General features: G+C 39.9%; 2 protein-coding genes across 2 annotated transcripts; both read left to right on the top strand.

The window, feature by feature from the left end:
- The first annotated feature begins 9,052 nt into the window (after positions 1-9,052).
- On the top strand, positions 9,053-9,472 carry LOC138900008 (uncharacterized). Its single transcript, XM_070186709.1, has one exon. It carries the CDS (start codon positions 9,053-9,055, stop codon positions 9,470-9,472), a length of 420 nt encoding a protein of 139 aa, XP_070042810.1.
- A 355-nt stretch (positions 9,473-9,827) lies between these two features.
- On the top strand, positions 9,828-24,359 carry LOC138900009 (uncharacterized). The gene is made up of 4 exons (XM_070186710.1): positions 9,828-9,978; positions 10,093-10,236; positions 22,901-23,250; positions 23,622-24,359. Exons 1-4 carry the CDS (start codon positions 9,828-9,830, stop codon positions 24,357-24,359), a joined length of 1,383 nt encoding a protein of 460 aa, XP_070042811.1.
- The last annotated feature ends 1,497 nt before the right edge of the window (positions 24,360-25,856 follow it).

Below are 25,856 nucleotides of genomic sequence, written 5' to 3' on the forward strand. Positions count from 1 at the left end.
GTGAGCCTGTGACTATGCCGGGCAGATTGAGATATTGGCACATGAGTTGTCCATGCGGTTGATAATAATGTGGGCACGAGGGGCCATGAGTACATGATTTATGATTTGGGACTTGTGACTTGTGATTTAGAGACGAGGTATCTCGAAGTAATTTTATTGTGAAACTTGTGCTAGAACGGCTTGCTTATTCGGTTGTTACTTGTTTACCTTATTTGGTTTCACTGGTACTTTAACGGTGTTATGATTACTTTGCTATTTTTATCACATGTTTATTCCTTGTTGCCATTTACGGATTCTTGCTTCTATTATTAGCTTTATACTTATATACTACACATGTTATTATGACTAATAGGTGTGTTGACTGTACACATGTAGATTTGTGTGGATTTGCTATTGCAATGCGGAGCATAGGGGTGACATTTCATTGTTGTTGATTATGTAGAGTCATACGGGTGACTATTATGCGGAGTGATACAGGTGGCTATCACGACGCCTAAGGTGAGATTTTGGGTCGTGACAATGTTATGATAATAGTTTTCATACAGATTTTGAAGTTCGAAGAGGGAAGTTATTCATATACACAATCAGATTGTTGTTCAAAGAAATATTAATAAACATTATATACATAGATTTTACTCGAAAGATGTGAAGTTGTGATCTCATTTTAACTGTTTCACTTATTTCTTCGTTGTCTTATTTTAATTAATTATTTATTTTCTTTTTTATAAATTAGCTAATATACCATTTGGAGATGATTGAAAACTGAGAAGCAAAACTAAACGTAAATAAGAAATAAGGAAAATTAAATAAAATAGTACCTTAATAGGACAAAGTCTTGAAAAGCCTTTCAATCAAATTTACTGCTATTAATAGCACTGCTGTCAACAACTAAACATAAAATTATATTTATGTAATACTCAAAATGTCTACTTGCTACTCTTCTTCCGCTGAACCAACAGAACACAAAGGAAATCATTGAAACTCAGGAGAACAAAGAAAAAGATCAACAAGTAGAAAAGAATAGATGGTCATTGTGGGCTATAGGAGGGGAACTACCATGATGGAGGATTTAGAAAAACTAAGAATATATTTTGATTTCTTTACCTTAATTAATAGTTAGTCAAGTATCATATGACTTAACTTGAAATATGTAAAGACCTTATTTAAGTAGAGAAATTGGAAAAGAATCAAAATATTTAAAGGTATTGTCACGATCCAAAATTCCACCTTAAGGCCGTGATGGCGCCTAGCCGAACTTGCTAAGCAAGCCAATCCGAAGATAACTAATAAATTTCATTTTTATTAATTAACAGAGATATAGCAATAAAAGATGGAAATAGTCTCAACACATCGACAATATCTAATAACACCACAAGCAAGGCTTAAACGCGGCCAATACAATACGCCCCCAAGACTAGGTGACATAAGTACACGAGCAAACTACAGAAATAAGATCAATCTGTATACATGTTTAACTGTGTGAAATACAATAGACAAAAATGCATAAAAGGAATAGGGACTTGGGAACTACGAAGGAGATCTATAAGGTGCAGCTCACTCCAAGTCTCTGCTATACTCCTAGCTCAATCCAGAAGCTCTGCTAGGACCAACCTGAGGATCTGCACAAAAATATGTGCAGAAACATAGTATGAGTACACCATAATCGGTACCCAATAAGTATCAAATCTAACATCGAAAAAGTAGTGGCGAGGCTAGATGCTTCTAAATGCTTACCACACAAGTATAATAATAGAATTTAGCAACTGAGCAATAAGGAACTTTATAAATAACTAGAGTCGCAGTTATTAATGAATAAACATGCTTTTCTAATACAGTAATAACCCTAACACTCCTAAGATATTTTAATAAAAGACAACATGCTCAAATAACAGAGTCGAGGCTCCAAATTGGCATATAAGGATGTCAAGTAATAATTTACAATGAAATAAATACATCAAAACGAGTCAATAAAACGAATACATGCCCAACTGGTACAAGATCCATGTACCCCGATACACAATTCATGTATCACACAATCTGATACAAATTCATGTATCGATCCGACACAAAATTCATGTTTCGACCACACTCACAGGGCCCAAAATAACATGGGTTATCACCTGACCCCGGAGGGACGGATCCAAATCCAAGCGCAAGAGGGGTATAATAGCATCCCTCATAAATCAATGTCTGATCATCAATTCCAAGGTGCCATAACTGTATCTCAGCCGCACGCTTACCCTTCGTTCCAACATCCTCAGTCTGAATCATGTATTTATTAATTTAAATACATGTATATGCTCAAGAATTGTAGATAAAATGTTCACGTGGACTTAATTAATATCATATGGATATGTGCTCATGAATTCTCTATGTGACTGCGGGTAACTAAGCAATTTAGCATATCAAAAATAAGTTCACATGGCTTCACAATTGATCACAAGTCTAGGCATAATTTCTAACATGAATAAGAGAGCAAACATAGTCACATAAGCCAAATAAATCATGAATCAAATGAGGACATAGTCAAACAAAGCATGAAATATTTCAATTTCTACTCACGGTCATGATATAAACTCGGTGAATGCATATACGCTCGCCACCACGTATATACATCACCCCAATACCTCAAAAACATAGCAAACAACTCAAATCCAGGGTTTCCCTCTTAACAAGGTTAGCCAAGAGACTTACCTCCACCCGGTAGCCTCTAATCTCCCAAAATAGCCTTTCCTCTCAAATCAACCTCCAAATATGCTGAATCTAATCAAATACAACTCAATAATGTCAAATAAAGCCATAAGAATAAATCCTTAATAATAAAGATTGAATATTTAATCAATTGCACAAAGTCAACCAGGCCCGCCTCCCGAAACCCAACAAAAATTAGAAATCCAGAACATCCATTTCAATACGAGTCCAAATATATAAGTTTCATCCAAAATCGACTCCAAATCGAGGTTCAAATCTCTTTCTATCACTTTGGAAAAGTTTTTCCAAAACCCTCAATTTTTTTCTCTTAGATTCGTCAACCAAAGACCAAAATCAAGATGGGATCATGAAATAAAATTAAATCCAAGTCAAGAACACTTACCCCAATCCAAATGGTAAAATTCCCCTGAAAGATTGCCCAAATTCGAGCTCCCAATCTCAAAATGTGATTAAAAAAAAATAGAAGCTTAAAGGTTTTCCCAGGTCTATGCATCGCGATCGCGGAACTTAAACCGTGATCACGAAGGCCAAAAACTCCCTAGCTCAAAATAGTCCTTCACGAACGGGAAGACCTTCACGCGAACGTGACCTGTCACCAACCAAACTTACGCGAACGTGACTCCTCTATCGTGATCGCGTAAGCAAATCTCCTTCCCGGCCACATGCCTCCACGAATGTGGCAACTGAGCGCAAATGCGAAGCATCACATTATAGCACTCCGCGAATGCGTTACACCTCTCATGAATACGAAGTTTAAAACCTCGTCTGCCAAAATTTTCTGTAACGACCCGGCCAGTTATTTTATATATTTGAGTCATGTTCCCTTATTTGATGATTTCGGTAGGTGTATTTTTTGTAATGTGATTTGCGGGGATGGTTGGTTTGGTTTCGGGGAAATTTTGGATTTAATTAGAACACTTAGTTCCTAGTTTAGAAGCTTAAGTTGGAAGTGTTAACCAAGTTTTATTTTTATGTATTTGACTTTGGATCGGAGTTTCGATAGTTCTGCTAGGTCCGGATGGTAATTGTAGACTTAGGTGTATGTCCGGATTTGAATTTGGAGGTTCTTAGATTGATTTGGCTATAATTGGCGAAAGTTGGTAATTTGAAGGTTTGGAAGTTCATAGGTTTGACCCATAGTTGGATTTGTGGTTATCGATGTACATTTGGGATTTTGAGCCTTGGAATAGGTTCGTATGGTTATTTATGACTTGTGTGTAAAATTTGGGGTCATTCTGAGTTATTTAGGCATGTTCAGCGCAAGTTTTGAATTTGAAAATTTATATTAGTTCATTAAGCTTGAATTGGTATGTGATTCGTAGTTTCGATATTATTTTGTGTGATTTGAGGCCTTGAGTTTTATATTTTGGGATTAGTTTATATGATTGGACGGGGTCCCGAGGGCCTCAGATGTGTTTCAGATGAGTTTCAGACCATTTCACTCATGTTTGGAATTGCTGATTTCTAGTGTTCATCACGATCGCGGAGGTGTGTCGCGATCGCAAAGTGTGTTCTGGGTGGCTGGTGAATTGCACTTCACGTTCGCGAGATGGTTATCGCGTTCGCGGAGCATGGAGGGCAGTGGTCATCGCTTGCACATTCACGGGTGGGGGACCGTGTTCGCGTAGGCCAGTAGAGGTGTGCATCGCGTTCGCGAAGGAGGATTTTTGGCATGTGTTTGATTTGCTTCGCGATCTAGAAGTAGGTCCCGCGATCGCGAAGGGACCCCTAGGCAGACTTAAATAATTATATTTCAAGGGTTTGGATTATTTTATCATATTTGGAGATTGGAAGCTAGGATTTGGGTGATGTTTTAGCGGATTTTCACTATTTTGGATTGGGGTAAGTATTTTTGAGTCAGATTTGGTTATTATTCATGATTCCTACCTTGATTTTAGCATTTGAATGACGAATCTAAGTGAAGAAAATTAGGGATTTTGGAAAAACTTTTCTAAAATGAACAGTAACAACTTGATCGGTCGTTTTGAGCTTTAATATTCCATTCGGTGGTTTGAGACTTTGAGTATCTTCATATGATGTATTATGACTTGCGTATATGATTGGTTTTAATTTTTGAGTGATTCAGGATTGATTTGGAAGAATGACTCTCGATTTGGAAGCTTTAAGTTGGAAGAGTTGACCAAGGTTTGACTTTTGGGTAAACAGACTCGGAATTGAGTTTTTATGGTTCTGATAGATTCGTATAATGATTTTGGACTTGTGCGTATATTCAGATTCGGTTTTGGAGTTTCCTAGAAGGATTCGATACTATTTGTCAAATGTTGGCAGTTTGAAGAACTTAAGAGTTCATATGTTTGACCAAGAGTTGACTTTGATGTTATTGGACACTCTTTTTAAAGAAAGAAGATTTAATAACTTAAGAGAAATTCTATTTCGTTTGAGCCTCGATTCTTTGTTGTGATGTTCCCGTGGATGTTCTGAGGCTTTGAATAAGTTTGGATAATGTATTTGTACTTGTTGGTATGATTGGATGGGGTTCCGAGAGGCTCGATTGTATTTTGCATTATTGGTTGAGTAACTAGTTAAGTTAAGGATTTGGAGTTTGACCATGGTCAATATCGGGTCAAGATCACCTCTTTTCGATTTTTTGAGTGCGCGATCAGGTTCGTAATATGTTTTATTATTGAAATGCATATATGATTTTTTTCCGGAAGGTTCTGAATGAGTTTTGGATGCTAAAACAAAGATTCTTTTGTTGCTGATTTTCTGGTGTAAAATAATTACAAAAATATCATTTTTGTCCCTTAAATTTTAAGACTTACTTTAAAACTTCAAAACATCATATCTCCCTCATTTTAAGGCCAAATTGGGTTATTCAAAAGGGTATCTTGGGTGTAATATCGCAAGGATTATGTGGGCTAATCAAATATGAGTTTCGGTGTCATCTAGGGTTTGATTCGAGGTATAATAGTTGTTACATTATTTTACTTGTTCTGGAATTTAGTCATTTTTTCTCACATGGTTTTGGAGCTCGGATTTGGGCGATGTTGGAGGAGATTTTTCAAATTTGGATTGGGGTAAGTATTTTTTACTCGGTTTTGACTATACTTCATGAATCTATCTCCGATTTTGGCATTTGGATTATGCATTTTAAAGAGAAATTAGGGAGTTTTGTCTAAACTTTTCTAAAGTGATTTTTTGAGTTTTGAACATCGAATCAGAGTCGGATTTGAGTGAAATTAATATGGTTGGACTCGTAATTGAATGAGTTATCAGATTTTGTAGGTTTTGTCGGGTTCCAAGGTATAGGCCGAGTTTGACTTTTTGGTTGACTTAGAGTTTTTTTAATAAAGATTCGACCTTTATCGATTAGGTTTGTCTCCTATGGCATTATTTGATGTTTTTGAGTTTTTTTGGGCTAGTTTCGAGCCGTTCAGAGGTTGATACACGTGGGATGGCATTTTTAGAGTATTGTTTGGTTTGCTCGATATTTAATTTGGCTTGTTCGAGATAAATAATATTTCTAAACTTAGAATTGAGAGTAATTATCCCTAGGAACCATATTATTTGTGTTGTGTTGGGATAGCGCACATGCTAAGTGACGGGTGTGTGGGCGTGTACCGGGAAAATCATGATTTGGGTTGACTTTAGGACTATGTTGATATCATGTCTTGTTGTATCCGTATTTTTCCTACTTGTTAGATTAACTGAGCTAGGATTCATGCTAGAAATCATATTTTGGTTATGTGGCTACTTGACTGAGACTTGATGAGACTATTTCTGTTGTTGTGGGTTATCTGATTTAACTGTAATTATACATTCAGTCATGATTCATCATTTGCATATCATATCTCAGTCTTTGTTCATCATTCATCGTTACATCGCATGTTATCATTGCTTTACCATATGTGGAGTTGTTGGGCTGAGTGATATGAGATTATGAGCCCTTGAGACTTGAGAGGTAGATGACTGAGGTGGGCCTTAGAGCCGTGTTGAGAGTATTATTTTGGATCGGGTTACACGCCGCAGTAGACCATATTGGCTTTATTACTATTATTATTATTATTATTATTATTATTATTATTATTATTATTATTATTATTATTATTATTATTATTATTATTGTGGATCGGGTTGCACGCTGCAGCAGGCATTATAGGATTTTGATTAGAACTTGGGCAGGATCTGCCCCTTCGGAGTCTGACATACCAGCAGTGAGCACATGCACAGTGATATATATATATATACACGTGCTTTGGTGAGAGGCTTATGAGCCAGGCACCCAAAGGGTGCTGAGTGATTGTGTGTGTGAGAGATAAAGTGGGCATTTGAGACAGTCAACTTGAGTATGTTTGAGGGTGAGAGTACCTGGTAACATCACCGTGAAATCATTCATTTGACATGCATACTTGGCATGTAGGCATAGAGATGCATTTTTTCTCATGCTAGACGGTATTGTGACATTCATGATTTGACATGTAGGCATAGAGATGTATATTCTTCATGCTAGACGGTATATGATAATTGATGACTTGACATGCATATTAACATGTAGGCATAGATATGTACTTTCCTCATGCTATATAGTAATGAAATGTCTTATCTATTGCTGAATGTTTGGGAAAAATCATAGTTTTCTGATATACTCATATTTTGGTGACTCCGGTGAAAGATTTGGACTTTACTGTTATATCTGGAAAGCATGCCTACTTTTTCGTAATTGCGAATAGGCCGAGCATAATGTCTTTTGAGTTATTACTTTTACTGCCTTCGTTATATTATTATGAGTTGTTATTGGCTATTGGTGTTGGACTCTGACCGTTTTCCGATCTCGTCACTGCCTTCAACCTAAGATTAAGTTTGTTACTTGTTGAATGCATGAGGTCGATTGTACTCATACTACACTTCTGCACCTTGCGTACAGATTATGGAGCTGATGTTGCTGTGAATAGCAGGAGCTGGCATTGAAGATGTACCTGCGTTTCAGTTATTGCTACCACTTGTTCTTGGTAATTCTATATTTGAGATTCTATTTATGTATATTTCAAATAGATGTTGTATCATTTTCCTATCAATTTTTTAATTCTAACTCTTAGAAACTCATGACTTGTACTACCAATCCTTGTGTTACTGTATAAGAATTCAGTTATTTCATCATTTATTTCCTATTAATCTCATTTATATTGTGTTTATGGATAATTGGCTTACATAGCGGGCTGGGTTAGGTGCCATCACGACTAGTTAAATTTTGGGTTGTGATAAGTTGGTATCAGAGCTCTAGGTTCATAGGTTCTATGAGTCATGAGCAAGTGTCTACTAGAGTCTTGCGAATCGGTATGATGACGTCCACACCTATCTTCGAGAGGCTACAAGGCATTTAGGATAAATATCCCATATTTCTTTCCTTATCATGCGACATTCATTCAGCTTGAAGCGTATCACTTTAAATTCCTTTCACTCACTCGTATGTTACGTGAGTGTTCATCATCAGATGTGCATCGACGACTTGTGATTCTATGGATGAGGTGCGAGATGTGTTTTATGTGTTTTGGTAATGGGCCAATCTGAAGAACTTGAGGCCAGGTTTGGACCGCAGCTTTGGCTCGTAGTTTTAGTTGTGTAAGGATGTGCTTTTAGACTTATACGTCCGGTAGTGTCCCTAAGAGTGAGATTTATGGCTTGGTGAGTGGTTGGATGGCTATATGATGAGTATGATGTAGTTGCGGGATGTGTTCAGATGGCTTGGGTGTGACGAGAAGAGTTTACTTTGGATATGAAAAGGACTATTGGGTGCTTGATTTCTATCTTCTATTTTCTTAAAGATAGTGAGGACACACACTACTAGATCAGTTGAGCAGACACCCCCGCCCTCTTCTAGAGCAATGAGAGGCCTGGCCCGGGCCCGGGGTAGAGGCCGAGGAAGGGAAAATGCTACAGCTAGAGCACCAGGTAGAGCAGCAGATGTGGAGCCTCTAGCAGCTCTAGTTGAGGATCATGAGCCTGAGCATGTTGAGCGTGCACCTGAGCAGCATATTGCTACGTTGGGACTCTGGGAGACCTTGACACACTTCTTGAGTATGTTTGGGACTTTGGCTCAGGAAAGGTTGATTCCAGTTGCACAGCTACTTCACTGGCTAGGGGAGGAGCTCAGACTCCCGTAGCCCATACACCAGAGCAACCGGCTCATGCTTATCAGACATCGGGTATTGCGCTGGTACAGCTAGTAGTTGTAGTTCAACCCGAGGTAGGGCAAGTTGTGTCAACTGGGGGGAAGAGGAGTTTGGAGAGGTTTCGGAAGTTCCATCCTCCCTAGTTTAGTGGAGGGGCTTCTGAGGATGCACATGATTTCTTGAATCAGTGTCACCGCATTCTGCGTACTATGGGTGTAGTGGAGCTGAGCGGGGTCGATCTTACTACTTTTCAGCTGACGGGGATGACATATAGATGGTGGCAGACTTATGATGCGAGTAGATCAGCTGGCGCAACACCACTTACTTGGTCCCAATTCTCTGATCTTTTCTTGAGGGAGTTTATTCTGCAAACCGGCAGGGATGAGTTGTGCAGTGAGTTCGAGCAGTTGCGCCAATGTGGTATGACTATGTCGGAGTATGCTATGAGGTTTACAGAGTTATCTCGTCATGCAACTACCTTGGTTTCCACTGATAGAGAGAGAGTCCGTAGATTTATTGAGGGACTCACCTACAACCTCAGATTTGGGATGGCACATGAGTTGGAGACTGAGACTCCATTCCATCAGGTTGTGGAGATCGCTAGAAGGTTGGAGTGTATCCGCGGGTAGGAGAAGGAGGATAAGGAGGCTAAGAAGCCTCGTGGTTTTGGAGGATTTAGGGGATCCTACTCTGGAGGCAAGATCCGTCATGGCAGAAGTCACATCAGCCAACCAGTTTAGTCTGCACTTCAGGTTACCCATAGTGCTCCAGCTAGCCAGGGACCCCAGAGCACTTATACCAGACAACTATCTTTTAGTAAACCTTTTGTACGGGGTTCCTATAACACTTATTCCAGTCATTCGGGATAGACTCAGTACCAGCAGCCATGCCCGCGAGGGGTTGTTTTGAGTATGGTGATACTAGGTACATTATGAGAGATTGTCCTAACTTCGGAGGATTGGACCTCAGCAAGGTACTCAGGCTATGGTTTCCGTTTCAGTTGCTACACCACATGTACAACGAGCTAGAGGCGGAGGACGGGTGGGTAGAGGGCGTCCTAGAGGGGGAGGCCAGGCCCGTTGTTATTCTTTCCGTGGTAGGACTAAGATGATTGTATTCGATGCTGTCATTACAGGTATTGTTTCGGTCTTTCATAGAGATGCATCAGTTTTATTTGATCTGGGTTTTACTTATTCGTATGTGTCATCCTATTTTGCTTCATATTTGGATATATCTCGTGATTCTCTAGATATTCTTGTTTATGTGTCTACACACGTTGGGGATTCTATTATGGTGGACAATGCCTGTCGCTCTTGTTTGATCACTATTAGGGGCTACGAGACTAGGGTTGATCTTTTGTTGCTTAATATGGTGGACTTTGATGTGATTTTGGGTATGTATTGGCTATTTTCATATCACGCTATTTTTGATTGTCACGCTAAGACCGTGACATTGGCTATGATGGGATTGCTGAGGTTAGAGTGGAGTTTTAACTGTGTTCTTTTTAATCAACCAAACATTCAGGTGTTTAATCATAACATAAAGTACTGGAAATTAAATTATATTTTATATAGTACACAGTCAATCACAAAATAAATTACTGGAAATTAAAGGTTTTTCATATAAAATTCAGCACAATATCCAGCAATCCAATAATTTTCAGCTACGATTTCAATCACAAATGAGAAGAGTTAAAGATTAACTCTAGAAGAATTGAAGAACGAGAAGAATAATTGCGAGATCTTACTTGAATCTGTAGAAGGACGGAGGCGCAAAAGTCTGTAGAAGGATGTATGGGGTTATGTCGGGTAACTTTTGTAGACACATGAGGGGTATTTTTGTCAAAGAAATATTTTCATCTGAATCTAGTAGCTAAATGTCGTTGACTTTTGAATATGTGGCTAAATGTGATTGAACAGTCGTAAAAACGGTTACTTGTTAATTATTCGCTTAAAATGAAGAAGTAATTTACTTTTAAAATTCAAAACCAAGTCCGTGACCTACCAGATCTCGTCTATTTGCTATAGCACATTTAGATTATTTAGAGCCCTCTCCACAGTATCCCAATAACAATACCCACCAACCCAGCATTCCCATAATCTAAATTTGCCAACCCCACTAAACCTAACCCTAGTTCCTTTTTCTGTCTAGCAACCGCCCACCCATCTCCCATGGCCATTTTTAGCACAACTCCAAAGCTTTTCAACTCTACCATTATCATGTAAACCTTGATAACTCGATATGCGTCTCTACCGAGTTCTTTGAAACTCAGACCCAAGATCCAGTCTAGGAGGCCGTTCCTGCTCTATGAAGTCCGCCGACGCTTAACATCTGCTGGGCCCGGTTCACTGGCCCAATATCGAAGAGTCCAGTTTTCCTTTTCCCTTCTCCTTTTAGACAATAGAATCTGATTGTTCATTCTGTGTATATGTTTGATACTAACCTTATTATTGAATACTTCTGTCATATTTTGATTGTTTGGGAATCTAGGCAAACCAAAGCCCATAGGTAAATAAGGAAAAGAATCTGAGTTTATATTATGTTTCACTGAAATATTTCGATGTTTTGATCACTTACTGTTAACAAATAAAAGAATTCGTTTTGTTATCACTAACTATTTTTCAGTAAAGTTTTGAGTCCTAATTTTGAAAGCGAAATAACTTCTCTTTTGAAAAAATTAGAATCGAAAGGATGTATACAAGGCCGATTTTCAAGAAAGAAAAATAAAACCAAACACGGCCGGGGATTAAGAATTTTCAAACTTCAATGAATTTTTCGAAAACGTGGATTCAATTAAAATTGATTTTCAAAGGTATATCCATGACACATCATCTTCTAGTAGTCTTTTATTCTACTAAATTACATGAATAACCACATTGTTTCAAGAGACAAAATATTCAAAACATAGCAGTATTTTACAAGTCTTTCTCAACTTTGAGGGTATAAACATTTCAAAAGATTTTCACAAGTTGTAAACCCTATAAACCCTATAACTACTTTCCAATAACATATACTATTGTCTTTCAAAATAAGTACTTTAAACAAGACCTAGAATATGCTACAGACCTTAAGCACCCGACTAAGAAGATATAGACCATTGTTCCCCGAAACTAGCCTAAGTTTTAAGAAGCTACCTCAGGTAGATTTTAGGGGGTGCCCAACATATTTCCTTTAGAAGAACAAGAACCCTTACCCAAAATCTCATCGGTTAGAAGACCAATAGGATAATAATCTAACAAATACATAGGTACCATGATATACCTTAAATATTAGGTGGTGACTCTCTTTTATAAACAATAGAAGAACCATTAGTTGAATCTTGTTTTGACCTGTGCAAAATAGGATGCAACACCCATATGCGCATAGCAACAACTCTGACCACAATAGTTGCCCATTACCAAACCCAATACCGGTAAATAGCCTCATCACAACTAGAATCTTGTTCCAAATCTTCACAACACTGATAATGATGTAAGAAACATTTGAAGCTTATCACCACTCACCCTACCAACAAGCTACACTGAACGCCACCTAGACACATACATCGCAATCTGAACCCTACAAGCACAACTCGAATATGACTGAATATAGAAAGAGAAACACATGAGAGAACTATCAAACAAGTCTAACAGGTACAACTCCATATCGATACCATACTATGAATCCATTCCACAAGGGAGAAACAAAATATACGAACTAATCACAAAGAATCTGATCCTAACTTAACTCCACCACAACACATAGCCCGGTTCAAACGTACCAATCCACACAAAAATACGAGGATCACATCCTCAACTCTGAATCACAAGTAAGATAAACATCCCATCAACCAAAACCCTTTCGCTAACTCAATTCCGCGAAATAAAATCACAACACATAACGGACCTCCCATGCCTGTAGAGCACCTAAATCACATCAAAATCTACCGTATTAAGTAACAAAAAGCTCACCTTAGTCTCATAACCCTCAATAGTGAACAAACCAAAATGATAGACACGGTCTACCACAGTAGGACCCCTCAACAGGTGCAAACACATAAATAGAGTACAAGAATCATGAAACATATCCATATGTGAATCAAGATAGGATGATTCATACTAATAAATAGGACCCAGATCAAATAAAAGTGATTATATCTCTATGAAAAATGGAACCTTACCTGTAACGACATCATCGGGTGCAATAATTTTGGCCCTACCAGGGAAAGCATAACAACAGGCCTGGCCTCCACCTCTAGCTGGATGTGCAGGTGGAGTAACAACTGGAGTGGAACCCATAGCATGAGTGCTCTGATGAAGTCCACCCCTCCGGAGCCTGGGATAATCTCTCATGATGTGACTGGTATCACCACACTCATAACAACCCCTCTGCGGTCGTGGCTGCTGGTACTGAGTTTGTGCTGGATGACTGTAATAATCATTGTAGGAACCCCGTGAAGTAGGCACAATGAAAGATAGATGTCCAATACGAGCATCATGAGGTCCCTGGCTAGTTGGAGTACTACGGGTAACCTGAAGTGCGGACTGAACTGGCCGACTGACAGAGCCTCCACCATGATAGGTCAGAGCCGAAAAGTAGAATCTACTAAATCCTCCTGGACCTCGAGGCCTCTTGGACTCCCTATCCCCCATCTCCTGACCCTGGATACGCTCTAATCTCTTGGCAATCTCCAAAACCTGCTAAAATAGAGTATCAGTCTCCAACTCTCATGCCATCCCAAGTGTGAGACCATAACTGAGCCCCTCAATAAATTTGCGGACTCTCTCTCTAATAGTAGAAACCAAAGTAGGTGCATGACGAGATAGCTCACTGAACCTGATAGCATACTCGGACACGGTCATAGTCCCCTGCCGCAACTGCTCAAATTTGGTGCGCCACACATCCCCGAGGGTCTGTGGGACGAACTCCCTCAAAAATAGATCAGAAAAATTGAGCCAAGTGAGTGGCATTGCATCAGCTGGCCTACCCTCCTCATAAGCCTGTCACCGCCTATATGCCGATCCCATCAGGTGAAAAGTAGCAAGAGTAACCCCGCTTACCTACACAATGCCCATAGTGTGCATAATATGGTGACATTGGTCTAGAAAACCCTGCGCATCCTCAAAAACTGTACCACTGAAAGCAGGAGGAAAATACTTCTTGAACTTCTCAAGCCTCTTCTACTCCTCCTCTGATGCCACTGACCTGACCTCAAGCTGAACCGTGATAGTGTGTTGTGCCGGTATAACACCCGAAACTTGATCAACATGGGCCCACTGCACTGGAGTACAGGGAGGGAGAGTCTGAGCTCCTCCTCCCAGCTTGAGAAGTAGCTAGTGCGACTGGGATCAATACCCCCTAAGCCAATATGCCGAACATACTCAGAAAATGTGCCAGGTCTACTAAAGTCCTTGGATAGCAACAGGCACCTTGGGTGCCTGCTCCCCTACCGGAGCTACTGGTGGTTCCTCATTTGCTGCTCTAGCAGGTGCTCTGGCTGTAGCACGTGCCCCTCCTCGTCCTCTACCTTGACCCCAACCTCTCGCAGCTCTAGCAAGGGGTGCGGGTGTCTGCTAGTAGTGCGTGTCCTCACCATCTGTGAGAGAATAGAAATACAAAGGCTCAAAGTCCGAAATCAATAAATCTGCACGATAGGAATAAAATAAGTGGAATTTTCCTAATAGTTTAAGAAAAATATCGAAGATAGGTTCAAACGTCTCCGCACGGATCCACAAGACTCTACTAAACTTGCTCGTGACTCGTAGAACCCATGAACCTAGAGATCTGATATCAACTTGTCACGACACAAAATCCCACATTAAGGATCGTGAGGGCGCCTAGTCTCTCAAACTAGGTAAGTCGATCACTTACAACAACTAAACCAATTAAACATGATATTATGAAGCAGAACTTAATATAAAAGCAAAAAGTAAAGGTGATACAAGCAAACACGGCGATAATCACTACAAATTCCCAAGACTATATAGTACAGAGTCACGAACTCTAGCTGAATACATAAAAATATCTCAAAAACAAAGATACAATACTTTGTGATAGAGAATTAAAAGTATAAGCATAAGGATAGGAATCCAAGGGACTGCGAATACTTCTTGGAATAACTGCCTCCAACACTTGTGTCTGCACAAAAATGTGCAGAAGTTTTATATGAGTACACCACGATCGGTACCCAGTAAGTAAGTCTAACCTCGGTGGAGTAGTGACGAGGTTCAAGTCAAGACACTCTCTAATTAAATAACATGTGTAGAATATCAATATAAAGCTAACAACGGAAAGCAAATATATAAATGGCAACAAAGAGAAATCATGTGATATAAACAACAAAAATAATCAAAACACAGATAAAACATAAATGAAAGCAATTAAGGGAAAACATGACAGTTCAAATCATCAAACCGTTCTGATACAGGATTTAAAACAAGAGTCAACCCGAGGCACCACACTTCATAATCACAAATCTCAAGTCACAAATCACGAATCTCATACATATGACACCTTGTGCCCACATTATCAATCTCCCTCGCACGGCCAAGACCTCGTGCCACAACATAAGTCACAACCGCATGGACAACTCACATGCCAATATCACAATCCGCCCGGCGTGGTCACATGCTCAATATCATAATTCACCCGGCATGGTCACAGGCTCAATATCACAATCCGCCCAGCGTAGTCACAGGCTTAATATCACAATTCGCCCGGCATGGTTACAAGCTCAATATCACAATCCGCTCAGCGTAGTCACATGCTTAATATCACAATTCGCCCGGCGTGGTCACAGGCTACCAGTCCAAACCATATCGCAGAGAAAATAGATATACAAGAATACATGTACATGATCAATGAACGTCAAGTTTCATCCTCTTGGACTAGTATAAATGACCTATTGTGGTGTATGCATGTGCAAGTATACTATCACAGCTAGAATCATCAAGTAATATCAGAGACATCGAGTAGCACACAGAGAACAACATAACAAATTATGTAATATGCATGACACACACAAGGAATTCATGAGCACAAAAATGAATACCCCTTTTCATCAACAACATGTCTTCGGGCCATCACATATCATCCCCACATAGCCACCCTTATCTCACTGGGTTGACAATATCATAATAGTTACCCGTATCACTTCGCCCAGACAATATATCAATAGCCACCTGTATCGCTCTGCCCTGACAATAATACAATAGCCACCTGTATCAACCCGTATCACTCCACCAGATAGTATATCAATAGCCACCTGTATCACTACTCCCTGACAATATATTAATAGCCACTTGTTTCGCTTGGCACAATCAGTAATTTCCACCCTTATGCTCCGCACAATCAACAATACCAATTTTACCATAAAACATAGCCCACGGCTCAACAACAACGTATCCAAGAATTTCAACAACAAAAAAAAAATGGTAAATAACTCGACAATGAGAGATATTCCATATAACAACAACTTTAATTAAAAGCATATTAATAACCTAAGAGTCTAAATCGGTCAATTTTCACTTATAAGCCCGGGCACACACTCGTCACCTCGTGTACACGTCTTTCATATAATACAAATAATACAATTAGACCAAATTCTATGGGTAGTTTCCCCCACACAAAGTCACGCAAGATACTTACATCAAATAAGCTAAATCAATCTACTAGAAAGCCTTTCCCATGCAAAATAACCTCCGGACGGTTCAAATCAAGCCAAAATAACTTAATATTATAAATAAAAGCCATAGAAAACAATTTCGAATAATAAAGCTTTGATCTTGAACAAGAATAAAAAAAGTCAACCCAAAACTCAACCCCGTGCCTGCACCTCGAAATCCGACAAAACTCATAAATTCTGAACACTCATTCTGATACGAGTCCAACCATACCAAAATCATCCAATTCTGACCTCAAATCGGCCTTCAAATCATCAATTTATATTTTAGAAATGCTTTTACTAAAATCCCTAATTTCTCCAATTTAAATCATTAATGAAACACAAAATCGAGGTTGGAATTATGAAATATAAACAAATATGAGTAAAAAATACTTACCCCTCCAAAAACGCCCAAAATCGAGCTCTCAAACTCAAAATGTGATAAAATAACAAAAGCCCTCGAAATAGAGTATTATATAAGTCTGCCCAGGTATACAAACCGCGATCGCGAAGAACAAAATGCCCAACTTCCAAAAACCTCCTATGCGAATGCGACATACCCGTCGCGAACGTGATGCCTAAACTCACAATAGTTACGCTAACGCGGCCTAGACTACGTGATCGCGATGAACAAACGCATGCCATACTCACCCAGACCTTCCTTCTATGAGAACGCGGCTCCCTGCTCGCGATCCCGATGCACAACCTCCCTAATGGTTCACGAACGCATAGAACAAAACTCACATGCCACCAGATAGCACTACGTGATACCAGCTAACAGGAATCCAAAACAAGAGGAAATACTCTGAAACTCATCCGAAACACACCCGAGGCCTCCCGAACCCAGTCCAAGGAATCCAAAATAAGAGGAAATACTCTGAAACTCTGAAACTCATCCGAAACGACCCAAAATTTCTATCGCGGGGTCGTGAAGGCGCCTAACGTCCACTTGCTAGGCAAGCCAACAATAGTACACAATTAATCATTTTAAAACCAAATTTGAAAGCAATTTAACGAACATTAAAGCTATAGAGTTTCAAAAGCAAATATAATAACTCCAAACACTGACTAATTAAATTCCGGAATCTGGTGTCACAAGTACATGAGCATTCTAACAGTGCTACAACCAAAGTCTGAATGAAAGTATAACTGTTTGAAACAAAAATAAATAGTAGAACTAGATAGCGAGGAGGACTTTAGGGCTGCAATCGCCGTACAACTATACCTCAAGTCTCCGTGAAAGAAAGCTAATCCAAGCGAGCCTCCACTAGCTGCTACTGGGACCAATACCAGAATCTGCACAAGAAGTGTAGAAGTGTAGCATGAGTACATGACTCCATGCACTATATAAGTGTCGAGCCTAACCTTAACGAAGTAGTGGCGAGTCTATAACAAGGCACCTACTATAAACCTGAGCGAATATAAATGAACAATAGCAGAAATGGAGGAAAAACAAGAATTTAACATAATACTGAAACTAAAAACACATAACAGAGGGCCCCAGAATAACGCTTATGCTCATCTTTTCAAATCAACACGGATACAGTAACAAAAGTCAAACACAGTAAAATAAGTCTTCTCCGTTGCGGCGCGCAACCTGATCCACAAATATATATAAATAATAATTCTTCTCTATTGTGGCGTGCAATCTGATCCACAAATATATAATTAACATTTCTTCTCTATTGCGGCACGCAACCCGATCCATAAATATATATATACTGTCGCGGCGTGTAACCCAATCCCACACAATAACACCAATAATCATTGCGGCGCGCAACCCGATCCCACACAATAATAATATAAATGAACATCTACAACCAACTACGGTGTAATCTAAATAACATGAGAACTACACAAATAAAGTCACAAACCGGATAAATGTGGTTATCTAATAGCACACAAGGTCAAATAGCAAGTAATGACAGTTAATAAATAAAGACACCGATACATAAAAATAATTAGCATTTAAAGGAAGTAACAGATAAAGGCATGAATTTAACAAGTAAATGCAATTAACAATAAAAGTATTTAACAATTAATAACATGGATTAAATGAAAGCATGAAATAATTGAAAACAATAATATATATCCCAACCCGCATGTTAACCCGTGAATATGCATATACACTCGTCACATTTCATATATGTCGCCCCCACGCATAAATCAAATAGCAAATAATTCAATCAAGTCATAATTCCCTCAAGTCAAGGTTAACCCCAACACTTACCTCTTTTTGTAACCCAATCAATGCTTAACCACGGCTTTCCTTTAGAATTAGCCTCCAAACCAATCAAATCTAGCCAAATGTAGTTCAAATAATTCAAAATAAGCTTTAGAAATTATCCACGAGTGAAAAAGATTCAATCTTTAATAAAATCAAAAAAAGTCAACAAAAGTCAACCCAGGGTTCGCTTGGTCAAAACTTGAGATTCAGACTAAAACCTGATTATCCATTTACCCCCGAGCTCGGTTATGTGATTTATTTCGAAATACAACCTCAATTTAAGGTCTAAATCTCCATTTGGCATAAATCTCTAATTTCTACCCAAAATTCTTAATTTCTACCATAAAATTCATAGATTAAAGGTTAAAATCAATGAGTGATTATGAAAATACATCAAATCTAGTTAAAATTTACTATCCAATGAAGTGGGGATAAAATCTCTTCAAAATCCTCTCTAGGCCGAGCTTTATCTTTCAAAAATCGAGTTGAGTAAAAGAATCTCGACTTTCAGCTTTTAAATAGCTCGGAGTCAAGTGTTCTTCGCATTCGAAAAGCACCTGATGTGTTTGTGAAGAGCTGTGGCCAATTAACCTTCGTGTTCGCGAAGGCATCCCCAGCCAAGCCTCCGTGTTCGCGGCCCGTTGGTTGCGTTCGCGAAGAAGGACCACCTGTCTTCCCCTAGATCTCCCAAAGCATCGCGTTCGCGAAGGGTAAGCCCCCCCCAACGCTTCTCATACGCAACCTACCACTCGCGTTCACGAAGAGTAACCAGCCCCCAGTCCAAGTTTCCCCTTCGTGGTCGCGAGAGAAGCTTCAGGATCGCGAAGCACAAAACACCAGAAGCAAAAACCAACAGTTCCTACAAGTCCAAAAATGGTTCGAAGCCTATCTGAAACTCATCCAAATCCCTCGGGCTCCAAACCGAACATGCACACAAGTATAATAACATCATACGAACTTACTCGCGTGATCAAAATACCAAAATAACCTCTGGAACCACGATTCGGACATTAAAACACATGAAGTTTGAAAGGAAACTCAAGAGTAGCTAGAAACACAACCAAACGTCTGATTCCTATCAAACCAACTCGGAATTTCACTAAATTTTGCAGACAAGTTTCAAATAGCAAAATGGACCTATTCCAAGTTCCAAAACCATAATCGAAACCCGATAACCATAAAGTCAACCTACGGTCAAACCTAAAAAAAATTTAAATATTCAAAATGCCAACTTTCGGCAAAACAAGTTAAATCAACCTAGGGACCTCCTTATTTTAATTCTGGGAATACGCCAAGTCCAAAATCACAATACAAACCTATTGAAATTGTCAAAATACTGATCCTATGTCGTTTGCCTAAAATGTTGACCGTAATCAACTCTAGCCTTATTTTTAGTCAAAATTCTTATTTTCTTCAAAATTTCACATAGAAAAGCGACACGAACCACGGATGCAAATCAAGAAATATCAAATGAAGTTATGGGAGGTCTCAGATCATGCAAATTAAGGTTAGTACTCAAAAAGACCTATCGGATCTTCACAAAAATCACACCAAACAACATCAAAACTACGAATCACACATCAATTCAAGCATAATAAACTAATGAACTTTCAACTTCCAAAACTCGTGTCGAACCATATCAAATAAACTCGGAATGAACTCAAATTTTGCTTGCAAGTACCAAATGACACAACAGACCTATATCAACTCCCAGAACCACAATCCGAACCCGATATTAACAAAGTCAACTCTCGGCCTAACCTATCAACCTTCCAAATCTTCAACTATCCAACTTTCGCCAATTCACGCCAAAACAACCTAGGAACCTCCAAATCCACATTCGGACATATACCTAAGTCCAAATTAATCATCCAGACCTAACGAAACCATCAAAATTCTGATCCGAAATCAAATAAGCAAAAGTCAAACTTGGTCAACTCTTCCAACTTAAAGCTTCTAAAATGAGAATCATTCTTCCAAATCAATCCTGAACCGCTCGAAAACTGAAACCAACCATACATGCTAGTCATAACACATCATATGAAGCTGCTCGCGGTCTCGAACCACCGAACAAAAATGCAAATGATCAAAATGACCGGTCGGGTCATTACATTAATCTTGGAAATGCTTACTGATTTTGAGTATTGTCAAGTACAATTGAAATTCTAATTCAGGCTCTCATATGCTTAGATAGCATGACTTGGGGATTTTCTCTATAGAAATCGTGTCTATATGCATGTTTCTGTGTTTAAAACGTTTTCTTTCGAACTTAGTGTTTACCCTAAAATTCGAGTAACAATTAAACTTTTTTAGTGGTTTTAAGGATACGTGATTTAATCCAATACCAATTGACAAACAAGGAATTGAAATAGATAATATGAATAGTAAAATAAATCAAACCAATGTTCTAGCAGTGATTTCGACCTCGATTCGAGATGGTCTCGAGGTTAGATAAGAAGAACAGTAAAGAACAATGATGAATAGTAATGGATAGTGAGTAACATAGAGAGCAGCGTTTTTGTATATCATTATCAATGAACCAATGTCGCTTACAAATAAATAGGGTCCCTCTTTATATAGTAGAGAAATCATAAATAAGGTACAATTCTAATCACGAAAATAATTCTCATGATTAACGTCAATAACCGCTTGATTTGATCTGTTCCAAGATTTCCATCGAGATCTTCGGTCGGTTGCTAATATCTCTCCATTCCGTTATTATACCTTACTCGAAGTCGGTCATGCTCGGTCTTGATCTTCAGCGAGCACTTCGATCTTTGTGCTCTTTATTATGCCATTGAGCTCGAGCCTGGTTTATTATGAGCTTACTCTCGAGGCAGCTCCTCGTGCCTATGAAATCTAACATGCCCGATTTTGACCGTATACAAATAGTCCCCTCATTTCTTAGAATAAAATGATAGGAAATAGTTTGAGCCTTGATTTTATGAAACCTCGATCATGACGTCGTCCTTATGATGGATGTGATCGAAACGTCCCGTCAGTGCAGTTTCCCAAATCATTAATGCTTGTCAGTTATCGGTCGGCCACTAACTCCACTGAATTATCGCCGTGAACCTATAAATACCCGCTCCTTCATTGAATCAAACTTTACTTTTGCTCTAATCAAATCTCTAAGTATTCTCACTCTTTTCATCTCCTCCTTTTCACCGCCTGTAGAACCACCGTTGTTAGCACCGAAACCACCAGTTTTTCATATTTCTTCATTCTTCTTTACTTATACAAATGGAGAAAACCTCAAAGACTGTACCGCAGAAGGAAAAAGCTTCTTGCTCCTCTTCCAGGCCGTCCGGTGCAAGGCGCAAGGCGGAGCTGCTTCCCCATGAATATGTTCCCGGCCCGTGTACTCTAATCTGACTTCAAGGTCGAAAACCCTTCATCGATCCCGGGCCGATGTGAACATGTGTCGATGTACATGTGCTCAATATCGAAGAGCCACCTCGAGGCCGTGAAGATGGACTGCAACTGGGGACCCGAGGCCGTGGTGCAAATTCCTACTCCCGAAGAGAGCATCACTGCCTATATGGAGGGGTTCTTAAGTGTTTACACTTACCCCTTCACATTGGGTCCCCTAGACCCAGTAATTATTGATCTCTGTAAAAGGTATCAGGTCACCCTCTGCCAAATCCACCCCTCTCTATGGTACATAGTAATCAAGATGCGCTTCTTCTCTAGCAAGGCCGAGGGGCTAGAGTTCACTCTAAATCACCTCATGCGGTTGTACCGGCCTCGAATCTACCGAGGACTAATCAGGCTCTAACGCCGGGCTACGAAGGCCTTGATCTTGAGCATCAATGAGGACAAGGATCGGGGTTGGATGAGCCATTTTATACGGGTAAGGACCTGCGACATTAGCCCAGAAGAGAAGATGTCATTCCATGAGGAGTGGAACTTCAACCGTAAGTGATCTTTTAAACTTTGCCCTTCGTACCTTCTTCGACTTCACCTGACATCTCCTTTCGACATGTAGTTAATTCCTGGATGCCTCAAGCGGTACCTGACCTCGAAGATTGGGTTCGGAAGTTAGCCTCAACTTCCACATATGCCGAACGCGCATGGCGTGATTTGGCAAAGGCCAGATGGGAGGCCAAGAACCACGGTAAGGATCTCCTTTTTCATGTTCTGAAACACTTTTTATACTCCATTCATCACTAATTTTGTTTCATGCAGGCCTGATTAAGGATGCCATTTTGAGGCCTTCAAGTGGCGAGGAAGAAACCAAGTCCCCGGTTCCGAAGCCGGGGGAAGACAAGAAGAGGAAAACTGCCTCACAGTCCGAGGACCCCAAGCCCAAACCTCGGAGGGTGAGGAGGAAAGTAATCGCTCTCACGATGGACTCGATCCAAAAACTGAGAAACGAAGAAGAAAAAGAGGAGGAAAATGCCTCGGCACTGACGGTCCGACCTAGGAAAGCCGTCGAGGTCACCAAAACTTCTGAGCTGACGACGACTGCTAAAATGAAGCCTCGTGTCGAGGAGGCTTCCAAAAAGAAATCGGGTGATGATCCCGAATTACTAGAGGTCAAGACCGTTTCTCCACCGGACGGGGCCGGTTCTGAGACCCCGAAGATCGATTAGAGTGTCCCAAGTGAATTGCTTGGGACCATGACAGTAGGTCACTTGCCTTCTCTCTCGACCTTTTCTGAGGAGGCACTAAGGGAAGCTCGAGAGTTGAAGACTCCCGATATATGCGGAGGCTCTAGTGTAGGGGATCCCTTTTGGGATTGCTTTACTGGATTCGATGATGCCTCTGATATCGGTGATGCTTCTATTCTTTTAGAAGAGGCCCAACGTCTCTTATCTTGGGTAAGAATCAGTTTACTGCACTTCTTTTCTTTACTCTTCTTTTTCTTTTTCTCTAAATCTGACCTGTGTTTTCCTTTTTTGTATAGGCGTTCGCCAAGTTTCGAGCTGACCTTAGCCAGTGTGAAACCGAGCTCCAAAGGGTCTCGGAGGAGAGGAATGCTTTAAAGCTTCTTTGCGGCCAAAAGGATGAAACTATAAAGGACCTTCAAGTGGATTTGGCCAAGGCTCATGAGGAAGAGGTCGAGTTTGATAAGCAGGTGAGCATCCTTTTGGTAAAGTACGGACTCGGCCCAACTGTGGAGGCTAACACTTCATTATCTCAGTTGCAGCAAAAAGTTGAAAGGATCGAGCTACTTCGAGAAGAAGTCAATCAAGTAAAGGCCGATTGTGATCGGTGGAAGGAGAATATGGACTGCCTGGCTGCAGAAAAAGAAACTACATTGGCCAAATTGTCATCGACCGAGGTTCAACTTCGGGGCGTCAAAGAGAAAAGTCTGGCCCAAGCCAAGAGGATCGAGGAGCTTGAAACCGGGCTTACTAAGGCCAAGGTGGAGATCAAGAAGACAAAAGTCATGGCAGATAAGTCCATTGCCATGTACCGGGCCGATGTTGAGGCTGTTCAAATGCAGCTAAGGGAGGCTTCTGACCAAGAGAAATGGATCATTGACTCAGCAAAGTGTCAATCCCAGAGGGAAACCCTCGAGGAAATCCATAGTCGAGGTTTTGACCTCTCCGAGGAGATAGCCCGAGCCAAGGTGCTTGAGGCTGAAGCCAGGCAGCTTGCCTCCTTTGACAACAAAGACGATGATGAAGAAGGCAATTGAGGTGGATCCGATGAGGGGCCTGAAGGAGAAGTTGCTCTCAAAGAAGAGGTCGAAATCGACCGTAGATAGGACTTAGTTTCTCTTTTTGTAAGACCTTGATCGGTCTCTTGTACATAACCTTTTCTATCAATATATAACAGAAAAACTTCTTTTGAATGTCTTCTAAATTTTATATTCAAATGTGTTTTGTGCTTTTGCCTTGTGAAAGTTTTGTTGTTGCAGCATCCGTAATCGAGTGAACACTATTTCGAAATTAGAACAAAACCCATAGGTTTTCTAGACACGCAAGGCGAGTCCCCGAGCTCAATAATATATTCGAGATTTCGGATGGCTTGATCGATACCATGAATGCACTATTTTTATAACTGAGTTCGAGAATGTTTCAAACTTAGAATAGAATAAACCCTTAGGTTTTTATCAAATAATGGGTAATTTTAAGGTTTTTTGGCGGATCCTTGAGCTAAGTTCAAATCAACTTTATTTGAACTCGGGATAGTGGAAACCTTAGGTCCGAGTTGAGTGAGAACAAAGTCTCGAACTCTAAATATATTGGCCCTTAGGCTCTTTTAGGTTGGGCCCATATGGACTCTAAAAGATGGCTATTATTTCCCCCTTTCGGCTTATTACCCATTGGGTTTTTTGAGGGTCCGACGTCGGTTGAAACCCTTTTGCTTTTTGTGCCTTAGCACGTTTGTGTTAAAGATAATTTGATACCTCTTAAGGTTTTTTGAGGGTTGATTTTATCGAAGCCATTTTAATTATTTGCCGAGGGTAGACTTTTTTAACCGGTTTTTTAAAGAATTTGAAGGCCTGTCATTATTGCGGAATTCGGACGTCTCCGAACCGCGTTATTTAGGCCGTAGCCTTTGGGTTCGCCTCTTGGGCTTATTTCCCAATAAAATTTCGAACTTGTTTGAAATATCAGTCCCCGAGAATGGTGGCCTTGGCCTATAGATCGAGGGGTGCCTCTTTGAGGTCTTATACATTTGTGTTTAGATAACTCGGATATGCCTATCATCGATGATAGTCCCCGAGTGTATATTTGCACTTTGGATCTTGAGCCATTTTTTCGCAATATCATAAGCATGAGGTTTGTATAGTAGATAATTTTCTTTGAGACACAAAATGTTTAAATGAAGAGAGAATGCTTCTTTGAATAGTTTATATATGCGCACATGTTTTGCCATCGGGGCTCGACTAATTTATATGGACACGGTTCACTTGACCTTTTGGTCTATTACAAGCTTCTTTATCGAGGCCCTTTGACATGAAGTACTATTCTCGAGAATACAACATCCAAGGGTGATGCCCTCAGGTATTCGAGGTTGATTGCAAAGAAGCCTTGGATACTATTGAATTGTCCTCAGGTAGCACATAATTGTTTCCTCGTTAAAAACCTCATCGGGAAAACCCAGTTGGGATAAAAACAGATCTAAGGGAAAAAGAGTGCAATGTGTACTTTAAAAACTGAGGTCTCGGTGTCTTTGGTCGAACTCC

This window comes from Nicotiana tomentosiformis, chromosome 10 (assembly GCF_000390325.3).
Source record: "Nicotiana tomentosiformis chromosome 10, ASM39032v3, whole genome shotgun sequence".
In the NCBI taxonomy this organism is placed as follows: domain Eukaryota; kingdom Viridiplantae; phylum Streptophyta; class Magnoliopsida; order Solanales; family Solanaceae; genus Nicotiana; species Nicotiana tomentosiformis.